General features: G+C 37.0%; 1 protein-coding gene, 2 long non-coding RNA genes and 34 pseudogenes across 3 annotated transcripts; 2 read left to right on the top strand and 35 right to left on the bottom strand.

Moving 5' to 3' along the window:
• The first annotated feature begins 866 nt into the window (after nucleotides 1–866).
• Nucleotides 867–1,768, top strand: LOC124328413. The gene is made up of 4 exons (XR_006916291.1): nucleotides 867–1,290; nucleotides 1,347–1,446; nucleotides 1,506–1,592; nucleotides 1,663–1,768. It is a non-coding gene; the product is annotated as an uncharacterized LOC124328413 (long non-coding RNA).
• Nucleotides 1,769–1,789: 21 nt separating this feature from the next.
• Nucleotides 1,790–3,165, top strand: LOC124328319. The gene is made up of 5 exons (XR_006916262.1): nucleotides 1,790–1,822; nucleotides 1,885–2,004; nucleotides 2,177–2,355; nucleotides 2,422–2,562; nucleotides 2,618–3,165. It is a non-coding gene; the product is annotated as an uncharacterized LOC124328319 (long non-coding RNA).
• A 1,400-nt stretch (nucleotides 3,166–4,565) lies between these two features.
• On the bottom strand, nucleotides 4,566–5,932 carry LOC124328438 (cell wall adhesin EAP1-like). The gene is made up of 4 exons (XM_046787208.1): nucleotides 5,928–5,932; nucleotides 5,082–5,874; nucleotides 4,954–5,015; nucleotides 4,566–4,889 (listed from the first exon to the last, which is right to left on the bottom strand). The coding sequence occupies exons 1-4, from the start codon at nucleotides 5,930–5,932 to the stop codon at nucleotides 4,823–4,825; spliced, it is 927 nt and encodes a 308-aa protein (XP_046643164.1). The 3' UTR covers nucleotides 4,566–4,822.
• A 2,076-nt stretch (nucleotides 5,933–8,008) lies between these two features.
• LOC124334537 lies at nucleotides 8,009–8,127 on the bottom strand (annotated as a pseudogene).
• Nucleotides 8,128–8,411: 284 nt separating this feature from the next.
• Nucleotides 8,412–8,530, bottom strand: LOC124334526 (annotated as a pseudogene).
• A 284-nt stretch (nucleotides 8,531–8,814) lies between these two features.
• On the bottom strand, nucleotides 8,815–8,933 carry LOC124334515 (annotated as a pseudogene).
• A 284-nt stretch (nucleotides 8,934–9,217) lies between these two features.
• On the bottom strand, nucleotides 9,218–9,336 carry LOC124334503 (annotated as a pseudogene).
• A 284-nt stretch (nucleotides 9,337–9,620) lies between these two features.
• Nucleotides 9,621–9,739, bottom strand: LOC124334491 (annotated as a pseudogene).
• A 284-nt stretch (nucleotides 9,740–10,023) lies between these two features.
• Nucleotides 10,024–10,142, bottom strand: LOC124334479 (annotated as a pseudogene).
• A 284-nt stretch (nucleotides 10,143–10,426) lies between these two features.
• LOC124335115 lies at nucleotides 10,427–10,545 on the bottom strand (annotated as a pseudogene).
• Nucleotides 10,546–10,829: 284 nt separating this feature from the next.
• On the bottom strand, nucleotides 10,830–10,948 carry LOC124334468 (annotated as a pseudogene).
• Nucleotides 10,949–11,232: 284 nt separating this feature from the next.
• On the bottom strand, nucleotides 11,233–11,351 carry LOC124334455 (annotated as a pseudogene).
• Nucleotides 11,352–11,634: 283 nt separating this feature from the next.
• Nucleotides 11,635–11,753, bottom strand: LOC124334338 (annotated as a pseudogene).
• A 284-nt stretch (nucleotides 11,754–12,037) lies between these two features.
• Nucleotides 12,038–12,156, bottom strand: LOC124334443 (annotated as a pseudogene).
• A 284-nt stretch (nucleotides 12,157–12,440) lies between these two features.
• Nucleotides 12,441–12,559, bottom strand: LOC124335114 (annotated as a pseudogene).
• A 284-nt stretch (nucleotides 12,560–12,843) lies between these two features.
• Nucleotides 12,844–12,962, bottom strand: LOC124334432 (annotated as a pseudogene).
• A 284-nt stretch (nucleotides 12,963–13,246) lies between these two features.
• On the bottom strand, nucleotides 13,247–13,365 carry LOC124334420 (annotated as a pseudogene).
• Nucleotides 13,366–13,649: 284 nt separating this feature from the next.
• LOC124335113 lies at nucleotides 13,650–13,768 on the bottom strand (annotated as a pseudogene).
• Nucleotides 13,769–14,052: 284 nt separating this feature from the next.
• On the bottom strand, nucleotides 14,053–14,171 carry LOC124334409 (annotated as a pseudogene).
• A 284-nt stretch (nucleotides 14,172–14,455) lies between these two features.
• LOC124330107 lies at nucleotides 14,456–14,574 on the bottom strand (annotated as a pseudogene).
• Nucleotides 14,575–14,857: 283 nt separating this feature from the next.
• Nucleotides 14,858–14,976, bottom strand: LOC124334337 (annotated as a pseudogene).
• Nucleotides 14,977–15,260: 284 nt separating this feature from the next.
• Nucleotides 15,261–15,379, bottom strand: LOC124334398 (annotated as a pseudogene).
• A 283-nt stretch (nucleotides 15,380–15,662) lies between these two features.
• LOC124334336 lies at nucleotides 15,663–15,781 on the bottom strand (annotated as a pseudogene).
• A 414-nt stretch (nucleotides 15,782–16,195) lies between these two features.
• On the bottom strand, nucleotides 16,196–16,314 carry LOC124334386 (annotated as a pseudogene).
• Nucleotides 16,315–16,598: 284 nt separating this feature from the next.
• Nucleotides 16,599–16,717, bottom strand: LOC124335085 (annotated as a pseudogene).
• Nucleotides 16,718–17,001: 284 nt separating this feature from the next.
• Nucleotides 17,002–17,120, bottom strand: LOC124334373 (annotated as a pseudogene).
• Nucleotides 17,121–17,404: 284 nt separating this feature from the next.
• Nucleotides 17,405–17,523, bottom strand: LOC124334361 (annotated as a pseudogene).
• Nucleotides 17,524–17,807: 284 nt separating this feature from the next.
• LOC124334350 lies at nucleotides 17,808–17,926 on the bottom strand (annotated as a pseudogene).
• Nucleotides 17,927–18,209: 283 nt separating this feature from the next.
• Nucleotides 18,210–18,328, bottom strand: LOC124334335 (annotated as a pseudogene).
• Nucleotides 18,329–18,612: 284 nt separating this feature from the next.
• Nucleotides 18,613–18,731, bottom strand: LOC124334334 (annotated as a pseudogene).
• Nucleotides 18,732–19,014: 283 nt separating this feature from the next.
• LOC124334333 lies at nucleotides 19,015–19,133 on the bottom strand (annotated as a pseudogene).
• Nucleotides 19,134–19,417: 284 nt separating this feature from the next.
• On the bottom strand, nucleotides 19,418–19,536 carry LOC124334339 (annotated as a pseudogene).
• A 283-nt stretch (nucleotides 19,537–19,819) lies between these two features.
• Nucleotides 19,820–19,938, bottom strand: LOC124334332 (annotated as a pseudogene).
• Nucleotides 19,939–20,352: 414 nt separating this feature from the next.
• LOC124334328 lies at nucleotides 20,353–20,471 on the bottom strand (annotated as a pseudogene).
• A 284-nt stretch (nucleotides 20,472–20,755) lies between these two features.
• On the bottom strand, nucleotides 20,756–20,874 carry LOC124334316 (annotated as a pseudogene).
• A 283-nt stretch (nucleotides 20,875–21,157) lies between these two features.
• On the bottom strand, nucleotides 21,158–21,276 carry LOC124334331 (annotated as a pseudogene).
• A 284-nt stretch (nucleotides 21,277–21,560) lies between these two features.
• On the bottom strand, nucleotides 21,561–21,679 carry LOC124334304 (annotated as a pseudogene).
• Nucleotides 21,680–21,740: the final 61 nt, after the last annotated feature.

Raw genomic sequence — 21,740 nt, 5'->3', positions numbered from 1 at the left:
TTTTGTCTTATTTTTTTTACCAGTTATCTTTCTCTCTCTTGCCTATAGGAACTGTCAAAACGGTAAAATCATGATTTTAAGGTATATTTATCACATTAAGTAACTCAGTTTATTACAGGTGACATTTCCTTCAGTAACCTGCTTTTTTCCCATCAAGACACCCCTATTTTCTTTGTAAAATATCAATTATGGAGTATGGCTTGGTAAGCTCGCTAAGTTGTTTCCTGCATTTTACATTCTGTCTATAGAAAGTTTGCAGCCATTCAATTTTATTAACCATTTTTCTATTATTTTTGATCCAGGGACCCTTTTTCTGAAGAAATTACCAGTATTATTGGTTATCAGTTGAATTTTCTTCATCGTGAACTATGAAGGCTGGAATGAGAACATGTAAGTTGTTTTTTTATATTGGAATTGCTTCCATTGTATTTAAATTAATATAAATATGTTCTTTGATAGGTTCCTGTGTTAAAAAACCTCATTCACACTCAGATTCCGTTATATATTATTTATTTAAGTTAAATTTTCCTTCGCTCTGAAGCATAGGGTAAAATGGAGTTTGGTTAATTTAAACTTAAATTTCAATTGTTTTAATGTGATCCCAATTAATTATTATGTTTGGTTTCATATTGTTCTTTGTAAACAGTCTAAATTTTACAAATTCAAATTATTTGTAAAAACAATAAATTTTTTAAATTTGGATACTGTTTAGTACTTAACGCAGACGGATCTTTCTTTTCTTGTTTGCATTTTGTAGTCTTAAATAGGTCCGTATATTTTTACTGTATTTTCTTATTTGTAATTAATATTTGAGCATTTTTGTAATTAATATTTGAGCATTTTAAAGCTGTTAATCCATTCTTAGCATTTAAATTGACCCTACTCACATCTTTTTTTAGTTATTTAGTGTTAATTTCGTTACCAGTTTTCTTTCTCTCTCTGGCCTAGGAACTGTCAAAATGGTAAATTCGTGATTTTAAGGTAGATTTATCATATTAAGGTACTCAGTTCATTACAAGTGAGATTTTCTTCAGTAACCTGCTTTTTTCACATCAAAATACCCCCATTTTCTTTGTAAAATATCAGTTATGGGGTATGGCTTGGTCAGTTCGCTAAGTTGTTTCTCACATTTTACATTCTGTCTACAGGAAACTTCAGCCATTCAATTTTATTAACCATTATTCTATTATTACTGATCCAGAGACCCTTTTTCCTGAAGAAACTACCAGTATTATTGGTTATCAGTGGAATTTTCTTCATCGTAAACTTTGAAGGCTGGAATGAGAACATGTAAGTTAACATACATGTTCTCATTGTAATTAATTCTAATATTCTCATTCCTTAAGTTAATCCAAGGCCTGGGATATGCTGTCAGTAGGATCTCGTCAATATCATTTATGGTATTAGGTCAGAGAAACCTATATAGACGCCTAGGTGAATCGAAGGGTATTTTCATATTCATCAATGTTACAATTACTTATACTTATGTTTTTATTCAATTCTAGTGGAGGTGGCCATTCAGTTGCTGTGCTGTTTGACAGCAAAGGGAAAAAACTTATATTGAACTGCAGGGACCTTGCACAAACCATTGGGTGAATATTTTCGTTATCTACAAGTTTGTCAAAATTAAAGCAAAAATGTAATGAAAATATTCATATTTAGCTCATTGGAATGGAGGAAGGCTAAACAAGGATCCATGCTATGATACAAGAAGGGAAAGAGAAAGTTGGATGACTGGCTGAATTCTTTTCTGTTGAATAAGGATGGATCGACAATCAAGATGTGGTGGATGGGCTATCTCTTGGCAGATATAAAGGAAGTGGTAAGTCACAGTCTTGAAACAAAATAGTGTACTACTGGCCCATAATATTAGTTTCTTTGCAGCTTCCTGGGTAGCGGACCAGGTATTAAAAATTTACATAGACGAAGAAGATAACAGGTGTCCTCCTCATGACTCTGCAGTCATGAAAAGGCAATCTTTGAACTTTTAAACATCGCCGATAGGTATAACTTGAAAATAAATGACTAGTTTTATTTCCTTTACTGTTAAGAATATACTATTTCTCATTTTGTTACTTTTCTAGTTGATAATTTATTTTTCTTCAAGTGAATTCAAAATTTGACACTTTTTAAAGTCTTATTCTTCTCAATTTTAACGTGATTTTCTTTTCTTCAGATTTGGATTACTGGAGCACTGCCATACGAAATCCAGCATAGCCGTTTTCTCTGGGCTGTTTGCAAAACACGCCAATGGTACTAAATAACGCTGGCGATCCTTTATGTTGTCACATTTTCCGTGAAGTTTGATGGTCTCTCGGAGAGTATGTCGGCGCGTTACTTCCATCAATCAGCAAAGTGATAAAACTGCCCATCACTCATAACAAATATAGTCATATTAAATTTATCGTTCTCTTTTTTCAGGACCTTCTTGGCGAGCCCAATGAATTACCTATTTGCGATATTAAAATATTTTGGCTTTTATTAACCCCCAATTAGATGGATATGAGGTGACAATGGAAGACTGCTACCGTCGCGTTTTTCCATGGCAGTTGGCTAATGATAGTGAGACATATAAGTTATTGTACAATGTAAAGAAATTAACTTCTTGTTTCTTTAGTATCGTTCCAAGAAAAATTCAGTTTGATAGATGCCTGGATGCTTTGTATCCGAAGCAAAGAAGAAGTTTTGCAGTTAAGAGAGGAAATGGGAAGATATGAAACAGGATTGATGACCATTAGAAGAAAAATAGAAGATATCTTTCAAAGGGACCATAAAAGTGGCGATATCTTAGTTCGTGGAAAGCGTTCATTATGCAGTCGGAACTAAAGAGACTTGATCGCTTGTTAAACGATTGTGACATCTGGTTTAGGGGTGCGGTTAGCGCCTATTCGAGGAATAATAGAGTACATGTAGTAGTAGGTAATAATGAAGATGATAGCGACGATGAAAACGATTGTGAAAGTAGTGATGACAACGAGGAACCTTGACGATGAGGCTGATTTTGGTGAAAACATTGATAATTGTGATGCCGAAGAGATTGATGATTCTACATCGGATGATTCTATTGTATTGAATTAGGCAGTAATCTTCTATTGGCAAAAAGTGTACGGTTACATTTCCTAAATACTTTCTTCATGACCGCTGAAATAAACTATTTTCTCATGATTTTCATCTGAGTCTTCATTTAATTTGAATGTTCTATTTACGCGTGAGCAAAGTACGTGCCAAGAAGATTTGTTTATGTGTAATACGATGAAAGTGATAGCGGAAGAACGGACTATGATGATGTCGATCAGGGAACGGCAATTAAAGATGAGTGGGATGAATAAGAATGAATTAAATGTACATGCATGTACAATAGATTAAATTTGAATCCATATAAAGATTCAGCGTAAAAAGTTGTACATAGTTCATTATTTTCAATACGATCGGAGGCAGCCTGCATAGCGTTATGTGCGTTTGCGTGAATTATCGTTCAGCGTGAATTGCCGGTACATGCGTGTAAAATTGATCGTTTATGGATCCATATTAAGATTCAACGTAAAAAGTTGACTATAGGGCGTTAATTTTATTGTTTTTGGCGATAGCCTGCGGGACTTATTCGTTTTCGACGAAATTTTTCATGGAATCAAAACGACCCAATTCACTTTCTTTATCTAGGCAACCTTTTTCCAAAATTTTTTTTGTCGCCAACGACAAACTCCCGCCAAAAATAATGAAGATAATGTACTTGTTCAACTTTTTACGTTGAATCTAAATATGGATTCATAAACAATCAATTTTACACGCATGTACCGGCAATTCACGCTGAACGATAATTCACGCAAACGCACATAACGCTATGCAGGCTGCCTCCGATCGTATTGAAAATAATAAACTATGTACAACTTTTTACGCTGAATCTTTATATGGATTCAAATTTAATCCATTGTACATGCATGTACATTTAATTCATGCGAAACGTTAATACGTTAATACGTTAAGCGGAAAATTATACAAAGCGGATAATTTGACACACACATGCAGGAAAGAGGCGTCGCAATTTCACATCGGAGTGGCGGGGCTGAGCGCCAAGGCCCGCGACGGAGCCCACACGGCCCGGAAGGGAACTCGAATGTTTCGCGTCAATCGCATCGTCAACCATCTATCTTACAATCCGTCCAAGAGCAAAGTGGCCTACGACATCGCCCTGATTCAATTGGACCAGGAAGCCGAGTGGAACGATCTGGTCCAGCCGTCCTGTCACCCCAATCCAGACAAAGATTCCTACACCGGAATGATGACCACCGTGGCCGGATGGGGTCTGACCAACGAGATCCAAAACGGTAAATCGTATATGGAAATTTTTTGGGATATTGTTGAAAATTTTTGAAAAAACGAGGCTAAGCTCAGCTTTTTTGTGTTATATTATCCATTCGCCAAAAATAATAAAACGAAAGGTGGTCAACGGCCAAACGCCCTACAGAAAGTTGACCTGCCCTAAATATAACATTCATTTATTTATATAGAATTGGTGTAATATACCGGGGGATAGAGAAGGAATGAAAACACCATATATATTTTAAAAAAAAATCTGTATTTCTCAGGATCTCAGGTATAAAACAATACATAACAATCGCACTTATCATGAAACGCAATGAAGCATTAGCAATGAAGAAAGTTTGATGAAGATGTGAAAGATGAGATTGATGGTAAAAAAGGGACTCAGACCAATGATGTCAACGAACCAGAGCGTGTTGAGGTGAATGAAGCGAACACGGATCTGCCTCCTCCCCATGAACTCGTCATCCAACTCATATTCAGTTTCGGTTCCCTGATCGAATCAGAGACAACTTGGGCAAATGAAGTGCTCAGACTGTGAAATTTGGCCGCGTTTCAAACCTAAGCACCTGTCTGACACAAATAAACAAATTAATTTTTATTGCAACAAATTTAAATTTAAATTTACTTTACGTTTGGTGAAACCATTTGCCACATTTGCCATCACACAGAATCCATATCGGTCTCCCCCTCGGCTAAATAAAGTAATATGCATAATGAATCAAAATTACAAACATAACAGCATGTAAGAGCAACTTTACCTTTCTGCAAGGCAGAGCTGCGCATAATGTAGGTTTCCTTAAAGGATCCGAGGTTGAGTCTACGTCATCCGCAAAAGATTTCTCCATGCGTCTTCTTTTCGACTTTCGTGTTCCATTTTCCGGATCGCATATGGCCAGAGGAACTTCTTTTCGAGCTTTTGATGACGTGACTTGTACTTGAATGGTCCCTTCTTTTAATGCTGCCGTTGCTCTTGGCAAAGTGGGTACCGGAACTTCATCGGTATATGACCAAGCTCCTTTAATCACAGCAGAAGTAGCTGTTGATCGATGTAGTATTTTCGGAACTTTAGTGGTAGCTGGAGGCAGTTCTACTAAAACCGTAGCTGGCCGACTTGCTGTGGCTGCAGGAGCTGTTGATCGACTTGTTGAAGTTGAAGGAGTAGCTGACCGACTTTCTGGGGCTGCAGGAGCAACTGATCGACTTGTTTGAATTGGAGGAGTAGCTGGCTGACTATCTGGGGCTGCAGGAGCAGTTGGTCGACTTGTTGAAGTTGCTGGCCCACTTTCTGGGGCAGCAGGAGCAGCTGGTCGACTTGTTTGAATTGAAGGAGTAGCTGGCCGACTTTCTGGGGCTGCAGGAGCAGCTGGTCGACTTGTTGAAGGAGTAGCTGTCCGACTTGTTGAAGTTGCTGGCCGACTTTCTGGGGCTGCAGGAGCTGCTGGTCGATTTGTTGAAGGAGTAGCTGGCCGATTTTCTGGGTCTGCAGGAGCAGTTGGTCGACTTGTTGAAGTTGCTGGCGAGTTAATTATCCGGTTAAAAAATCTCGTCTGTCTGATTAATAATTTCAACTGTCAGATATCAATAATAAAAACAATAAAAACTACTCCATACTTGCTGCTTCTATTGTTTTTGTTGAATTACTATAGCTTGAAAAAGTAGAAAAGACTTGTTCCCGTTCTTCTACTAAAGTTTCAGCTGATCCATCTCTCCAATGACCAAAATATAGGATCTGTAACGAAAAACGAAATAATTAGTATAAAATTATCGTTTTATAATAAATTTCAATACCTGGCATGGCCAGCTATGCGCTTGGCCGTGTAGCCAAGAGAGGACTTTTGTTCTAAGAGATAAAAACTTTCAAGAGAACTTTTCAGGAATGCTATGGACACGAAAAGAAATTAATATGATAATACTACAAACATTAAAAATGCTCTAACAGGTTACAGTTTGGTTGAAATCTGGTTCAACATAAATTGAATCAGCTGGTTGATCATGGATATCTGGCCACCGAGAAAAACTTTCTAAAACCAATAAAACTAGAACAATAAAGTAGTTTTCGAATAAGTCATACTAAGAATAAGATAATAAAGTTTACCATCTCTCTTTCGCTTAATCCTACTTTGAGCTACAAGTTCAGAACTTTTCTGTTTAGAACCGTCTCCTGAGTTATCCGCACCACTAGCAAATAGTCCGCAAGATTTCATTCCTTAAATAAAGCAAATTTAACATTTAAAATATTTCATTTGTCTAAGAAAAACAAACCTTTTCTTCGACTGCAATTGTACTTCTTAACTCGAGTCTTTTGTACTCGAGCCTTTTGTTCTTCGCTTCTTAAATCACAACCTTTACGTTCCATATTTCCAATTAAACGAATTCAATAGCTAAACTAGAATAATCAAATCCAATTACAAACTAAAATAAAAACGCAGTATATTACAGTTGACAGTGGGGACAGCAGAACTGAAAAATGTAAACAAGTATAGAAATATGCGTCTGCAAAAAGTACTAAACAGTATCCAAATTTAAAAAATTAAATTGTATTTTCAAATAAATTGAATTTGCAAAATTTAGACTGTTTACAAATAAAATATGAAACAAAACGTAATAATTAATTGAGATCCAATTTAAAAAATGCAAATTTAAGTTTAAATTAACAAAACTCCATTTTACCCTATGCTTCAGAGCGAAGGAAAATTTTAACTAAACTAAGAATAAATAACTGAATCTGAATCTGTATTAGGTTGTTTAACACAGGAACCTATCAAAGAACATTTAAATTAATTGAAATACAATGGAAGCAAGTCCAATAATAAAAAAAACAACTTACATGTTCCAGCCTTCATAGTTTACGATAAAGAAAATTCCACTGATAACCAATAATACTGGTAATTTCTTCAGAAAAAGGGTCCCTGGATCAATAATAATAGAAAATTATTAATAAAATTGAATGGCTGCAAACTTTCTATAGACAGAATGTAAAATGCAGGAAACAACTTAGCGAGCTTACCAAGCCATACTCCATAATTGATATTTTACAAAGAAAATAGGGGTGTTTTGATGGGAAAAAAGCAGGTTACTGAAGGAAATATCACCTGTAATAAACTGAGTTACTTAATGTGATCAATATACCTTAAAATCATGATTTTACCATTTTGACAGTTCCTATAGGCAAGAGAGAGAAAGATAACTGGTAAAAAAAATAAGACAAAATGACTGGAAATAGATGTACAAAGGGTAAATTTTAAAGCTGAGTACGAAAAACACCACTAAAAAGCTCAAATATTGATAATAAATAAGAAAATACAACAAAAATATACGGGCCTATTTAAGAAAAATCAAAATGGCCGCCGAAATCAACAAATCTGGGACAACCAATTGGCCACCGCAGCAGCACTCGTTTCCCCCTACTAACCTGAGAGCGCATTTTGAGGACGAGCGTTTGAGCTAGCTCACCAGTTCCGTGTTGTGATATTTTTGATCTACGAATTTGGACTGGTAACCATCGCGATTAAAAAACGCGATAAACTTTGAAAAACTCTCAATGGAATTGATCCAGAATCATTCTTATAGATGAATTTAACCTATCTCTAAGGCATTGAAATGTTTTATCTACGAATTTGGACTGGTAACCATCGTGATTGAAAAAAAATTTCAAGAAATTTGTTATTGAAAACAAAATATTCATCGCCAACGACATCCCGTATTCCCAAGCGGTCACCCTTCCAAGTACTAACGGGACTCGACGTAACTTAACTTCTGGGAGCTGACGAGACCAGGTGCGTTCTACGTGATATGGCCGTTGACATTCAAAAATGAAAAATTACCCTCCCAGTCCCAATGGATGAATAGAAAATCACTTCAAAGTGATAGAAATGTTTGTTCATTGAATTTGGACTCGTAACCATCGCGAATAAAAAAGCGCGATAAACTTTGAAAAACTCGCAATGAAATTTATCCAGAATCATTCCTATAGATGAATTGAACCTATCTCTATGCCATTGATATTTTTGATCTACGAATTTGGACTGGTAACCATCGTGATTGAAAAAAAATTTCAAGAAATTTGTTATTGAAAACAAACTATTCATCGCCAACGACATCCCGTATTCCCAAGCGGTCACCCTTCCAAGTACTAACGGGACTCGACGTAACTTAACTTCTGGGAGCTGACGAGACCAGGTGCGTTCTACGTGATATGGCCGTTGACAATCAAAAATGAAAAATTACCCTCCCAGTCCCAATGGATGAATAGAAAATCACTTCAAAGTGATAGAAATGTTTGTTCATTGAATTTGGACTCGTAACCATCGCGAATAAAAAAGCGCGATAAACTTTGAAAAACTCTCAATGGAATTGATCCAGAATCATTCTTATAGATGAATTTAACCTATCTCTAAGGCATTGAAATGTTTTATCTACGAATTTGGACTGGTAACCATCGTGATTGAAAAAAAATTTCAAGAAATTTGTTATTGAAAACAAAATATTCATCGCCAACGACATCCCGTATTCCCAAGCGGTCACCCTTCCAAGTACTAACGGGACTCGACGTAACTTAACTTCTGGGAGCTGACGAGACCAGGTGCGTTCTACGTGATATGGCCGTTGACATTCAAAAATGAAAAATTACCCTCCCAGTCCCAATGGATGAATAGAAAATCACTTCAAAGTGATAGAAATGTTTGTTCATTGAATTTGGACTCGTAACCATCGCGAATAAAAAAGCGCGATAAACTTTGAAAAACTCGCAATGAAATTTATCCAGAATCATTCAAATAGATGAATTGAACCTATCTCTATGCCATTGATATTTTTGATCTACGAATTTGGACTGGTAACCATCGTGATTGAAAAAAAATTTCAAGAAATTTGTTATTGAAAACAAACTATTCATCGCCAACGACATCCCGTATTCCCAAGCGGTCACCCTTCCAAGTACTAACGGGACTCGACGTAACTTAACTTCTGGGAGCTGACGAGACCAGGTGCGTTCTACGTGATATGGCCGTTGACAATCAAAAATGAAAAATTACCCTCCCAGTCCCAATGGATGAATAGAAAATCACTTCAAAGTGATAGAAATGTTTGTTCATTGAATTTGGACTCGTAACCATCGCGAATAAAAAAGCGCGATAAACTTTGAAAAACTCGCAATGAAATTTATCCAGAATCATTCAAATAGATGAATTGAACCTATCTCTATGCCATTGATATTTTTGATCTACGAATTTGGACTGGTAACCATCGTGATTGAAAAAAAATTTCAAGAAATTTGTTATTGAAAACAAACTATTCATCGCCAACGACATCCCGTATTCCCAAGCGGTCACCCTTCCAAGTACTAACGGGACTCGACGTAACTTAACTTCTGGGAGCTGACGAGACCAGGTGCGTTCTACGTGATATGGCCGTTGACATTCAAAAATGAAAAATTACCCTCCCAGTCCCAATGGATGAATAGAAAATCACTTCAAAGTGATAGAAATGTTTGTTCATTGAATTTGGACTCGTAACCATCGCGAATAAAAAAGCGCGATAAACTTTGAAAAACTCGCAATGAAATTTATCCAGAATCATTCAAATAGATGAATTGAACCTATCTCTATGCCATTGATATTTTTGATCTACGAATTTGGACTGGTAACCATCGTGATTGAAAAAAAATTTCAAGAAATTTGTTATTGAAAACAAACTATTCATCGCCAACGACATCCCGTATTCCCAAGCGGTCACCCTTCCAAGTACTAACGGGACTCGACGTAACTTAACTTCTGGGAGCTGACGAGACCAGGTGCGTTCTACGTGATATGGCCGTTGACATTCAAAAATGAAAAATTACCCTCCCAGTCCCAATGGATGAATAGAAAATCACTTCAAAGTGATAGAAATGTTTGTTCATTGAATTTGGACTCGTAACCATCGCGAATAAAAAAGCGCGATAAACTTTGAAAAACTCGCAATGAAATTTATCCAGAATCATTCCTATAGATGAATTGAACCTATCTCTATGCCATTGATATTTTTGATCTACGAATTTGGACTGGTAACCATCGTGATTGAAAAAAAATTTCAAGAAATTTGTTATTGAAAACAAAATATTCATCGCCAACGACATCCCGTATTCCCAAGCGGTCACCCTTCCAAGTACTAACGGGTCTCGACGTAACTTAACTTCTGGGAGCTGACGAGACCAGGTGCGTTCTACGTGATATGGCCGTTGACATTCAAAAATGAAAAATTACCCTCCCAGTCCCAATGGATGAATAGAAAATCACTTCAAAGTGATAGAAATGTTTGTTCATTGAATTTGGACTCGTAACCATCGCGAATAAAAAAGCGCGATAAACTTTGAAAAACTCGCAATGAAATTTATCCAGAATAATTCCTATAGATGAATTGAACCTATCTCTATGACATTGATATTTTTGATCTACGAATTTGGACTGGTAACCATCGTGATTGAAAAAAAATTTCAAGAAATTTGTTATTGAAAACAAACTATTCATCGCCAACGACATCCCGTATTCCCAAGCGGTCACCCTTCCAAGTACTAACGGGACTCGACGTAACTTAACTTCTGGGAGCTGACGAGACCAGGTGCGTTCTACGTGATATGGCCGTTGACATTCAAAAATGAAAAATTACCCTCCCAGTCCCAATGGATGAATAGAAAATCACTTCAAAGTGATAGAAATGTTTGTTCATTGAATTTGGACTCGTAACCATCGCGAATAAAAAAGCGCGACAAACTTTGAAAAACTCGCAATGAAATTTATCCAGAATCATTCCTATAGATGAATTGAACCTATCTCTATGCCATTGATATTTTTGATCTACGAATTTGGACTGGTAACCATCGTGATTGAAAAAAAATTTCAAGAAATTTGTTATTGAAAACAAACTATTCATCGCCAACGACATCCCGTATTCCCAAGCGGTCACCCTTCCAAGTACTAACGGGACTCGACGTAACTTAACTTCTGGGAGCTGACGAGACCAGGTGCGTTCTACGTGATATGGCCGTTGACAATCAAAAATGAAAAATTACCCTCCCAGTCCCAATGGATGAATAGAAAATCACTTCAAAGTGATAGAAATGTTTGTTCATTGAATTTGGACTCGTAACCATCGCGAATAAAAAAGCGCGATAAACTTTGAAAAACTCGCAATGAAATTTATCCAGAATCATTCCTATAGATGAATTGAACCTATCTCTATGCCATTGATATTTTTGATCTACGAATTTGGACTGGTAACCATCGTGATTGAAAAAAATTTCAAGAAATTTGTTATTTAAAACAAACTATTCATCGCCAACGACATCCCGTATTCCCAAGCGGTCACCCTTCCAAGTACTAACGGGACTCGACGTAAATTAACTTCTGGGAGCTGACGAGACCAGGTGCGTTCTACGTGATATGGCCGTTGACATTCAAAAATGAAAAATTACCCTCCCAGTCCCAATGGATGAATAGAAAATCACTTCAAAGTGATAGAAATGTTTGTTCATTGAATTTGGACTCGTAACCATCGCGAATAAAAAAGCGCGACAAACTTTGAAAAACTCGCAATGAAATTTATCCAGAATCATTCCTATAGATGAATTGAACCTATCTCTATGCCATTGATATTTTTGATCTACGAATTTGGACTGGTAACCATCGTGATTGAAAAAAAATTTCAAGAAATTTGTTATTGAAAACAAACTATTCATCGCCAACGACATCCCGTATTCCCAAGCGGTCACCCTTCCAAGTACTAACGGGACTCGACGTAACTTAACTTCTGGGAGCTGACGAGACCAGGTGCGTTCTACGTGATATGGCCGTTGACATTCAAAAATGAAAAATTACCCTCCCAGTCCCAATGGATGAATAGAAAATCACTTCAAAGTGATAGAAATGTTTGTTCATTGAATTTGGACTCGTAACCATCGCGAATAAAAAAGCGCGATAAACTTTGAAAAACTCGCAATGAAATTTATCCAGAATCATTCCTATAGATGAATTGAACCTATCTCTATGCCATTGATATTTTTGATCTACGAATTTGGACTGGTAACCATCGTGATTGAAAAAAAATTTCAAGAAATTTGTTATTGAAAACAAAATATTCATCGCCAACGACATCCCGTATTCCCAAGCGGTCACCCTTCCAAGTACTAACGGGTCTCGACGTAACTTAACTTCTGGGAGCTGACGAGACCAGGTGCGTTCTACGTGATATGGCCGTTGACATTCAAAAATGAAAAATTACCCTCCCAGTCCCAATGGATGAATAGAAAATCACTTCAAAGTGATAGAAATGTTTGTTCATTGAATTTGGACTCGTAACCATCGCGAATAAAAAAGCGCGATAAACTTTGAAAAACTCGCAATGAAATTTATCCAGAATAATTCCTATAGATGAATTGAACCTATCTCTATGCCATTGATATTTTTGATCTACGAATTTGGACTGGTAACCATCGTGATTGAAAAAAAATTTCAAGAAATTTGTTATTGAAAACAAACTATTCATCGCCAACGACATCCCGTATTCCCAAGCGGTCACCCTTCCAAGTACTAACGGGACTCGACGTAACTTAACTTCTGGGAGCTGACGAGACCAGGTGCGTTCTACGTGATATGGCCGTTGACATTCAAAAATGAAAAATTACCCTCCCAGTCCCAATGGATGAATAGAAAATCACTTCAAAGTGATAGAAATGTTTGTTCATTGAATTTGGACTCGTAACCATCGCGAATAAAAAAGCGCGACAAACTTTGAAAAACTCGCAATGAAATTTATCCAGAATCATTCCTATAGATGAATTGAACCTATCTCTATGCCATTGATATTTTTGATCTACGAATTTGGACTGGTAACCATCGTGATTGAAAAAAAATTTCAAGAAATTTGTTATTGAAAACAAACTATTCATCGCCAACGACATCCCGTATTCCCAAGCGGTCACCCTTCCAAGTACTAACGGGACTCGACGTAACTTAACTTCTGGGAGCTGACGAGACCAGGTGCGTTCTACGTGATATGGCCGTTGACATTCAAAAATGAAAAATTACCCTCCCAGTCCCAATGGATGAATAGAAAATCACTTCAAAGTGATAGAAATGTTTGTTCATTGAATTTGGACTCGTAACCATCGCGAATAAAAAAGCGCGATAAACTTTGAAAAACTCGCAATGAAATTTATCCAGAATCATTCCTATAGATGAATTGAACCTATCTCTATGCCATTGATATTTTTGATCTACGAATTTGGACTGGTAACCATCGTGATTGAAAAAAAATTTCAAGAAATTTGTTATTGAAAACAAAATATTCATCGCCAACGACATCCCGTATTCCCAAGCGGTCACCCTTCCAAGTACTAACGGGTCTCGACGTAACTTAACTTCTGGGAGCTGACGAGACCAGGTGCGTTCTACGTGATATGGCCGTTGACATTCAAAAATGAAAAATTACCCTCCCAGTCCCAATGGATGAATAGAAAATCACTTCAAAGTGATAGAAATGTTTGTTCATTGAATTTGGACTCGTAACCATCGCGAATAAAAAAGCGCGATAAACTTTGAAAAACTCGCAATGAAATTTATCCAGAATAATTCCTATAGATGAATTGAACCTATCTCTATGCCATTGATATTTTTGATCTACGAATTTGGACTGGTAACCATCGTGATTGAAAAAAAATTTCAAGAAATTTGTTATTGAAAACAAACTATTCATCGCCAACGACATCCCGTATTCCCAAGCGGTCACCCTTCCAAGTACTAACGGGACTCGACGTAACTTAACTTCTGGGAGCTGACGAGACCAGGTGCGTTCTACGTGATATGGCCGTTGACATTCAAAAATGAAAAATTACCCTCCCAGTCCCAATGGATGAATAGAAAATCACTTCAAAGTGATAGAAATGTTTGTTCATTGAATTTGGACTCGTAACCATCGCGAATAAAAAAGCGCGACAAACTTTGAAAAACTCGCAATGAAATTTATCCAGAATCATTCCTATAGATGAATTGAACCTATCTCTATGCCATTGATATTTTTGATCTACGAATTTGGACTGGTAACCATCGTGATTGAAAAAAAATTTCAAGAAATTTGTTATTGAAAACAAACTATTCATCGCCAACGACATCCCGTATTCCCAAGCGGTCACCCTTCCAAGTACTAACGGGACTCGACGTAACTTAACTTCTGGGAGCTGACGAGACCAGGTGCGTTCTACGTGATATGGCTTTTGACAATCAAAAATGAAAAATTACCCTCCCAGTCCCAATGGATGAATAGAAAATCACTTCAAAGTGATAGAAATGTTTGTTCATTGAATTTGGACTCGTAACCATCGCGAATAAAAAAGCGCGATAAACTTTGAAAAACTCGCAATGAAATTTATCCAGAATCATTCCTATAGATGAATTGAACCTATCTCTATGCCATTGATATTTTTGATCTACGAATTTGGACTGGTAACCATCGTGATTGAAAAAAATTTCAAGAAATTTGTTATTTAAAACAAACTATTCATCGCCAACGACATCCCGTATTCCCAAGCGGTCACCCTTCCAAGTACTAACGGGACTCGACGTAAATTAACTTCTGGGAGCTGACGAGACCAGGTGCGTTCTACGTGATATGGCCGTTGACATTCAAAAATGAAAAATTACCCTCCCAGTCCCAATGGATGAATAGAAAATCACTTCAAAGTGATAGAAATGTTTGTTCATTGAATTTGGACTCGTAACCATCGCGAATAAAAAAGCGCGACAAACTTTGAAAAACTCGCAATGAAATTTATCCAGAATCATTCCTATAGATGAATTGAACCTATCTCTATGCCATTGATATTTTTGATCTACGAATTTGGACTGGTAACCATCGTGATTGAAAAAAAATTTCAAGAAATTTGTTATTGAAAACAAACTATTCATCGCCAACGACATCCCGTATTCCCAAGCGGTCACCCTTCCAAGTACTAACGGGACTCGACGTAACTTAACTTCTGGGAGCTGACGAGACCAGGTGCGTTCTACGTGATATGGCCGTTGACAATCAAAAATGAAAAATTACCCTCCCAGTCCCAATGGATGAATAGAAAATCACTTCAAAGTGATAGAAATGTTTGTTCATTGAATTTGGACTCGTAACCATCGCGAATAAAAAAGCGCGATAAACTTTGAAAAACTCGCAATGAAATTTATCCAGAATCATTCCTATAGATGAATTGAACCTATCTCTATGCCATTGATATTTTTGATCTACGAATTTGGACTGGTAACCATCGTGATTGAAAAAAATTTCAAGAAATTTGTTATTTAAAACAAACTATTCATCGCCAACGACATCCCGTATTCCCAAGCGGTCACCCTTCCAAGTACTAACGGGACTCGACGTAAATTAACTTCTGGGAGCTGACGAGACCAGGTGCGTTCTACGTGATATGGCCGTTGACATTCAAAAATGAAAAATTACCCTCCCAGTCCCAATGGATGAATAGAAAATCACTTCAAAGTGATAGAAATGTTTGTTCATTGAATTTGGACTCGTAACCATCGCGAATAAAAAAGCGCGATAAACTTTGAAAAACTCGCAATGAAATTTATCCAGAATCATTCAAATAGATGAATTGAACCTATCTCTATGCCATTGATATTTTTGATCTACGAATTTGGACTGGTAACCATCGCGATTAAAAAACGCGATAAACTTTGAAAAACTCTCAATGGAATTGATCCAGAATCATTCTTATAGATGAATTTAACCTATCTCTAAGGCATTGAAATGTTTTATCTACGAATTTGGACTGGTAACCATCGTGATTGAAAAAAAATTTCAAGAAATTTGTTATTGAAAACAAAATATTCATCGCCAACGACATCCCGTATTCCCAAGCGGTCACCCTTCCAAGTACTAACGGGACTCGACGTAACTTAACTTCTGGGAGCTGACGAGACCAGGTGCGTTCTACGTGATATGGCCGTTGACATTCAAAAATGAAAAATTACCCTCCCAGTCCCAATGGATGAATAGAAAATCACTTCAAAGTGATAGAAATGTTTGTTCATTGAATTTGGACTCGTAACCATCGCGAATAAAAAAGCGCGATAAACTTTGAAAAACTCGCAATGAAATTTATCCAGAATCATTCCTATAGATGAATTGAACCTATCTCTATGCCATTGATATTTTTGATCTACGAATTTGGACTGGTAACCATCGTGATTGAAAAAAAATTTCAAGAAATTTGTTATTGAAAACAAACTATTCATCGCCAACGACATCCCGTATTCCCAAGCGGTCACCCTTCCAAGTACTAACGGGACTCGACGTAACTTAACTTCTGGGAGCTGACGAGACCAGGTTCGTTCTACGTGATATGGCCGTTGACATTCAAAAATGAAAAATTACCCTCCCAGTCCCAATGGATGAATAGAAAATCACTTCAAAGTGATAGAAATGTTTGTTCATTGAATTTGGACTCGTAACCATCGCGAATAAAAAAGCGCGACAAACTTTGAAAAACTCGCAATGAAATTTATCCAGAATCATTCCTATAGATGAATTGAACCTATCTCTATGCCATTGATATTTTTTATCTACGAATTTGGACTGGTAACCATCGTGATTGAAAAAAAATTTCAAGAAATTTGTTATTGAAAACAAACTATTCATCGCCAACGACATCCCGTATTCCCAAGCGGTCACCCTTCCAAGTACTAACGGGACTCGACGTAACTTAACTTCTGGGAGCTGACGAGACCAGGTGCGTTCTACGTGATATGGCCGTTGACATTCAAAAATGAAAAATTACCCTCCCAGTCCCAATGGATGAATAGAAAATCACTTCAAAGTGATAGAAATGTTTGTTCATTGAATTTGGACTCGTAACCATCGCGAATAAAAAAGCGCGATAAACTTTGAAAAACTCGCAATGAAATTTATCCAGAATCATTCCTATAGATGAATTGAACCTATCTCTATGCCATTGATATTTTTGATCTACGAATTTGGACTGGTAACCATCGTGATTGAAAAAAAATTTCAAGAAATTTGTTATTGAAAACAAACTATTCATCGCCAACGACATCCCGTATTCCCAAGCGGTCACCCTTCCAAGTACTAACGGGACTCGACGTAACTTAACTTCTGGGAGCTGACGAGACCAGGTGCGTTCTACGTGATATGGCCGTTGACATTCAAAAATGAAAAATTACCCTCCCAGTCCCAATGGATGAATAGAAAATCACTTCAAAGTGATAGAAATGTTTGTTCATTGAATTTGGACTCGTAACCATCGCGAATAAAAAAGCGCGACAAACTTTGAAAAACTCGCAATGAAATTTATCCAGAATCATTCCTATAGATGAATTGAACCTATCTCTATGCCATTGATATTTTTGATCTACGAATTTGGACTGGTAACCATCGTGATTGAAAAAAAATTTCAAGAAATTTGTTATTGAAAACAAACTATTCATCGCCAACGACATCCCGTATTCCCAAGCGGTCACCCTTCCAAGTACTAACGGGACTCGACGTAACTTAACTTCTGGGAGCTGACGAGACCAGGTGCGTTCTACGTGATATGGCCGTTGACAATCAAAAATGAAAAATTACCCTCCCAGTCCCAATGGATGAATAGAAAATCACTTCAAAGTGATAGAAATGTTTGTTCATTGAATTTGGACTCGTAACCATCGCGAATAAAAAAGCGCGATAAACTTTGAAAAACTCGCAATGAAATTTATCCAGAATCATTCCTATAGATGAATTGAACCTATCTCTATGCCATTGATATTTTTGATCTACGAATTTGGACTGGTAACCATCGTGATTGAAAAAAATTTCAAGAAATTTGTTATTTAAAACAAACTATTCATCGCCAACGACATCCCGTATTCCCAAGCGGTCACCCTTCCAAGTACTAACGGGACTCGACGTAAATTAACTTCTGGGAGCTGACGAGACCAGGTGCGTTCTACGTGATATGGCCGTTGACATTCAAAAATGAAAAATTACCCTCCCAGTCCCAATGGATGAATAGAAAATCACTTCAAAGTGATAGAAATGTTTGTTCATTGAATTTGGACTCGTAACCATCGCGAATAAAAAAGCGCGACAAACTTTGAAAAACTCGCAATGAAATTTATCCAGAATCATTCCTATAGATGAATTGAACCTATCTCTATGCCATTGATATTTTTGATCTACGAATTTGGACTGGTAACCATCGTGATTGAAAAAAAATTTCAAGAAATTTGTTATTGAAAACAAACTATTCATCGCCAACGACATCCCGTATTCCCAAGCGGTCACCCTTCCAAGTACTAACGGGACTCGACGTAAATTAACTTCTGGGAGCTGACGAGACCAGGTGCGTTCTACGTGATATGGCCGTTGACATTCAAAAATGAAAAATTACCCTCCCAGTCCCAATGGATGAATAGAAAATCACTTCAAAGTGATAGAAATGTTTGTTCATTGAATTTGGACTCGTAACCATCGCGAATAAAAAAGCGCGATAAACTTTGAAAAACTCGCAATGAAATTTATCCAGAATCATTCCTATAGATGAATTGAACCTATCTCTATGCCATTGATATTTTTGATCTACGAATTTGGACTGGTAACCATCGTGATTGAAAAAAATTTCAAGAAATTTGTTATTTAAAACAAACTATTCATCGCCAACGACATCCCGTATTCCCAAGCGGTCACCCTTCCAAGTACTAACGGGACTCGACGTAAATTAACTTCTGGGAGCTGACGAGACCAGGTGCGTTCTACGTGATATGGCCGTTGACATTCAAAAATGAAAAATTACCCTCCCAGTCCCAATGGATGAATAGAAAATCACTTCAAAGTGATAGAAATGTTTGTTCATTGAATTTGGACTCGTAACCATCGCGAATAAAAAAGCGCGACAAACTTTGAAAAACTCGCAATGAAATTTATCCAGAATCATTCCTATAGATGAATTGAACCTATCTCTATGCCATTGATATTTTTGATCTACGAATTTGGACTGGTAACCATCGTGATTGAAAAAAAATTTCAAGAAATTTGTTATTGAAAACAAACTATTCATCGCCAACGACATCCCGTATTCCCAAGCGGTCACCCTTCCAAGTACTAACGGGACTCGACGTAACTTAACTTCTGGGAGCTGACGAGACCAGGTGCGTTCTACGTGATATGGCCGTTGACAATCAAAAATGAAAAATTACCCTCCCAGTCCCAATGGATGAATAGAAAATCACTTCAAAGTGATAGAAATGTTTGTTCATTGAATTTGGACTCGTAACCATCGCGAATAAAAAAGCGCGATAAACTTTGAAAAACTCGCAATGAAATTTATCCAGAATCATTCCTATAGATGAATTGAACCTATCTCTATGCCATTGATATTTTTGATCTACGAATTTGGACTGGTAACCATCGTGATTGAAAAAAATTTCAAGAAATTTGTTATTTAAAACAAACTATTCATCGCCAACGACATCCCGTATTCCCAAGCGGTCACCCTTCCAAGTACTAACGGGACTCGACGTAAATTAACTTCTGGGAGCTGACGAGACCAGGTGCGTTCTACGTGATATGGCCGTTGACATTCAAAAATGAAAAATTACCCTCCCAGTCCCAATGGATGAATAGAAAATCACTTCAAAGTGATAGAAATGTTTGTTCATTGAATTTGGACTCGTAACCATCGCGAATAAAAAAGCGCGATAAACTTTGAAAAACTCGCAATGAAATTTATCCAGAATCATTCAAATAGATGAATTGAACCTATCTCTATGCCATTGATATTTTTGATCTACGAATTTGGACTGGTAACCATCGCGATTAAAAAACGCGATAAACTTTGAAAAACTCTCAATGGAATTGATCCAGAATCATTCTTATAGATGAATTTAACCTATCTCTAAGGCATTGAAATGTTTTATCTACGAATTTGGACTGGTAACCATCGTGATTGAAAAAAAATTTCAAGAAATTTGTTATTGAAAACAAAATATTCATCGCCAACGACATCCCGTATTCCCAAGCGGTCACCCTTCCAAGTACTAACGGGACTCGACGTAACTTAACTTCTGGGAGCTGACGAGACCAGGTGCGTTCTACGTGATATGGCCGTTGACATTCAAAAATGAAAAATTACCCTCCCAGTCCCAATGGATGAATAGAAAATCACTTCAAAGTGATAGAAATGTTTGTTCATTGAATTTGGACTCGTAACCATCGCGAATAAAAAAGCGCGATAAACTTTGAAAAACTCGCAATGAAATTTATCCAGAATCATTCAAATAGATGAATTGAACCTATCTCTATGCCATTGATATTTTTGATCTACGAATTTGGACTGGTAACCATCGTGATTGAAAAAAAATTTCAAGAAATTTGTTATTGAAAACAAACTATTCATCGCCAACGACATCCCGTATTCCCAAGCGGTCACCCTTCCAAGTACTAACGGGACTCGACGTAACTTAACTTCTGGGAGCTGACGAGACCAGGTGCGTTCTACGTGATATGGCCGTTGACATTCAAAAATGAAAAATTACCCTCCCAGTCCCAATGGATGAATAGAAAATCACTTCAAAGTGATAGAAATGTTTGTTCATTGAATTTGGACTCGTAACCATCGCGAATAAAAAAGCGCGATAAACTTTGAAAAACTCGCAATGAAATTTATCCAGAATCATTCCTATAGATGAATTGAACCTATCTCTATGCCATTGATATTTTTGATCTACGAATTTGGACTGGTAACCATCGTGATTGAAAAAAATTTCAAGAAATTTGTTATTTAAAACAAACTATTCATCGCCAACGACATCCCGTATTCCCAAGCGGTCACCCTTCCAAGTACTAACGGGACTCGACGTAAATTAACTTCTGGGAGCTGACGAGACCAGGTGCGTTCTACGTGATATGGCCGTTGACATTCAAAAATGAAAAATTACCCTCCCAGTCCCAATGGATGAATAGAAAATCACTTCAAAGTGATAGAAATGTTTGTTCATTGAATTTGGACTCGTAACCATCGCGAATAAAAAAGCGCGATAAACTTTGAAAAACTCGCAATGAAATTTATCCAGAATCATTCAAATAGATGAATTGAACCTATCTCTATGCCATTGATATTTTTGATCTACGAATTTGGACTGGTAACCATCGTGATTGAAAAAAAATTTCAAGAAATTTGTTATTGAAAACAAACTATTCATCGCCAACGACATCCCGTATTCCCAAGCGGTCACCCTTCCAAGTACTAACGGGACTCGACGTAACTTAACTTCTGGGAGCTGACGAGACCAGGTGCGTTCTACGTGATATGGCCGTTGACATTCAAAAATGAAAAATTACCCTCCCAGTCCCAATGGATGAATAGAAAATCACTTCAAAGT

This window comes from Daphnia pulicaria, chromosome 3 (assembly GCF_021234035.1).
Source record: "Daphnia pulicaria isolate SC F1-1A chromosome 3, SC_F0-13Bv2, whole genome shotgun sequence".
Classification (NCBI taxonomy): Eukaryota; Metazoa; Arthropoda; class Branchiopoda; order Diplostraca; family Daphniidae; genus Daphnia; species Daphnia pulicaria.
The sequence above is the reverse complement of the archived record's forward strand: the minus strand, read 5'-3'. Positions and strand labels throughout refer to the sequence as shown.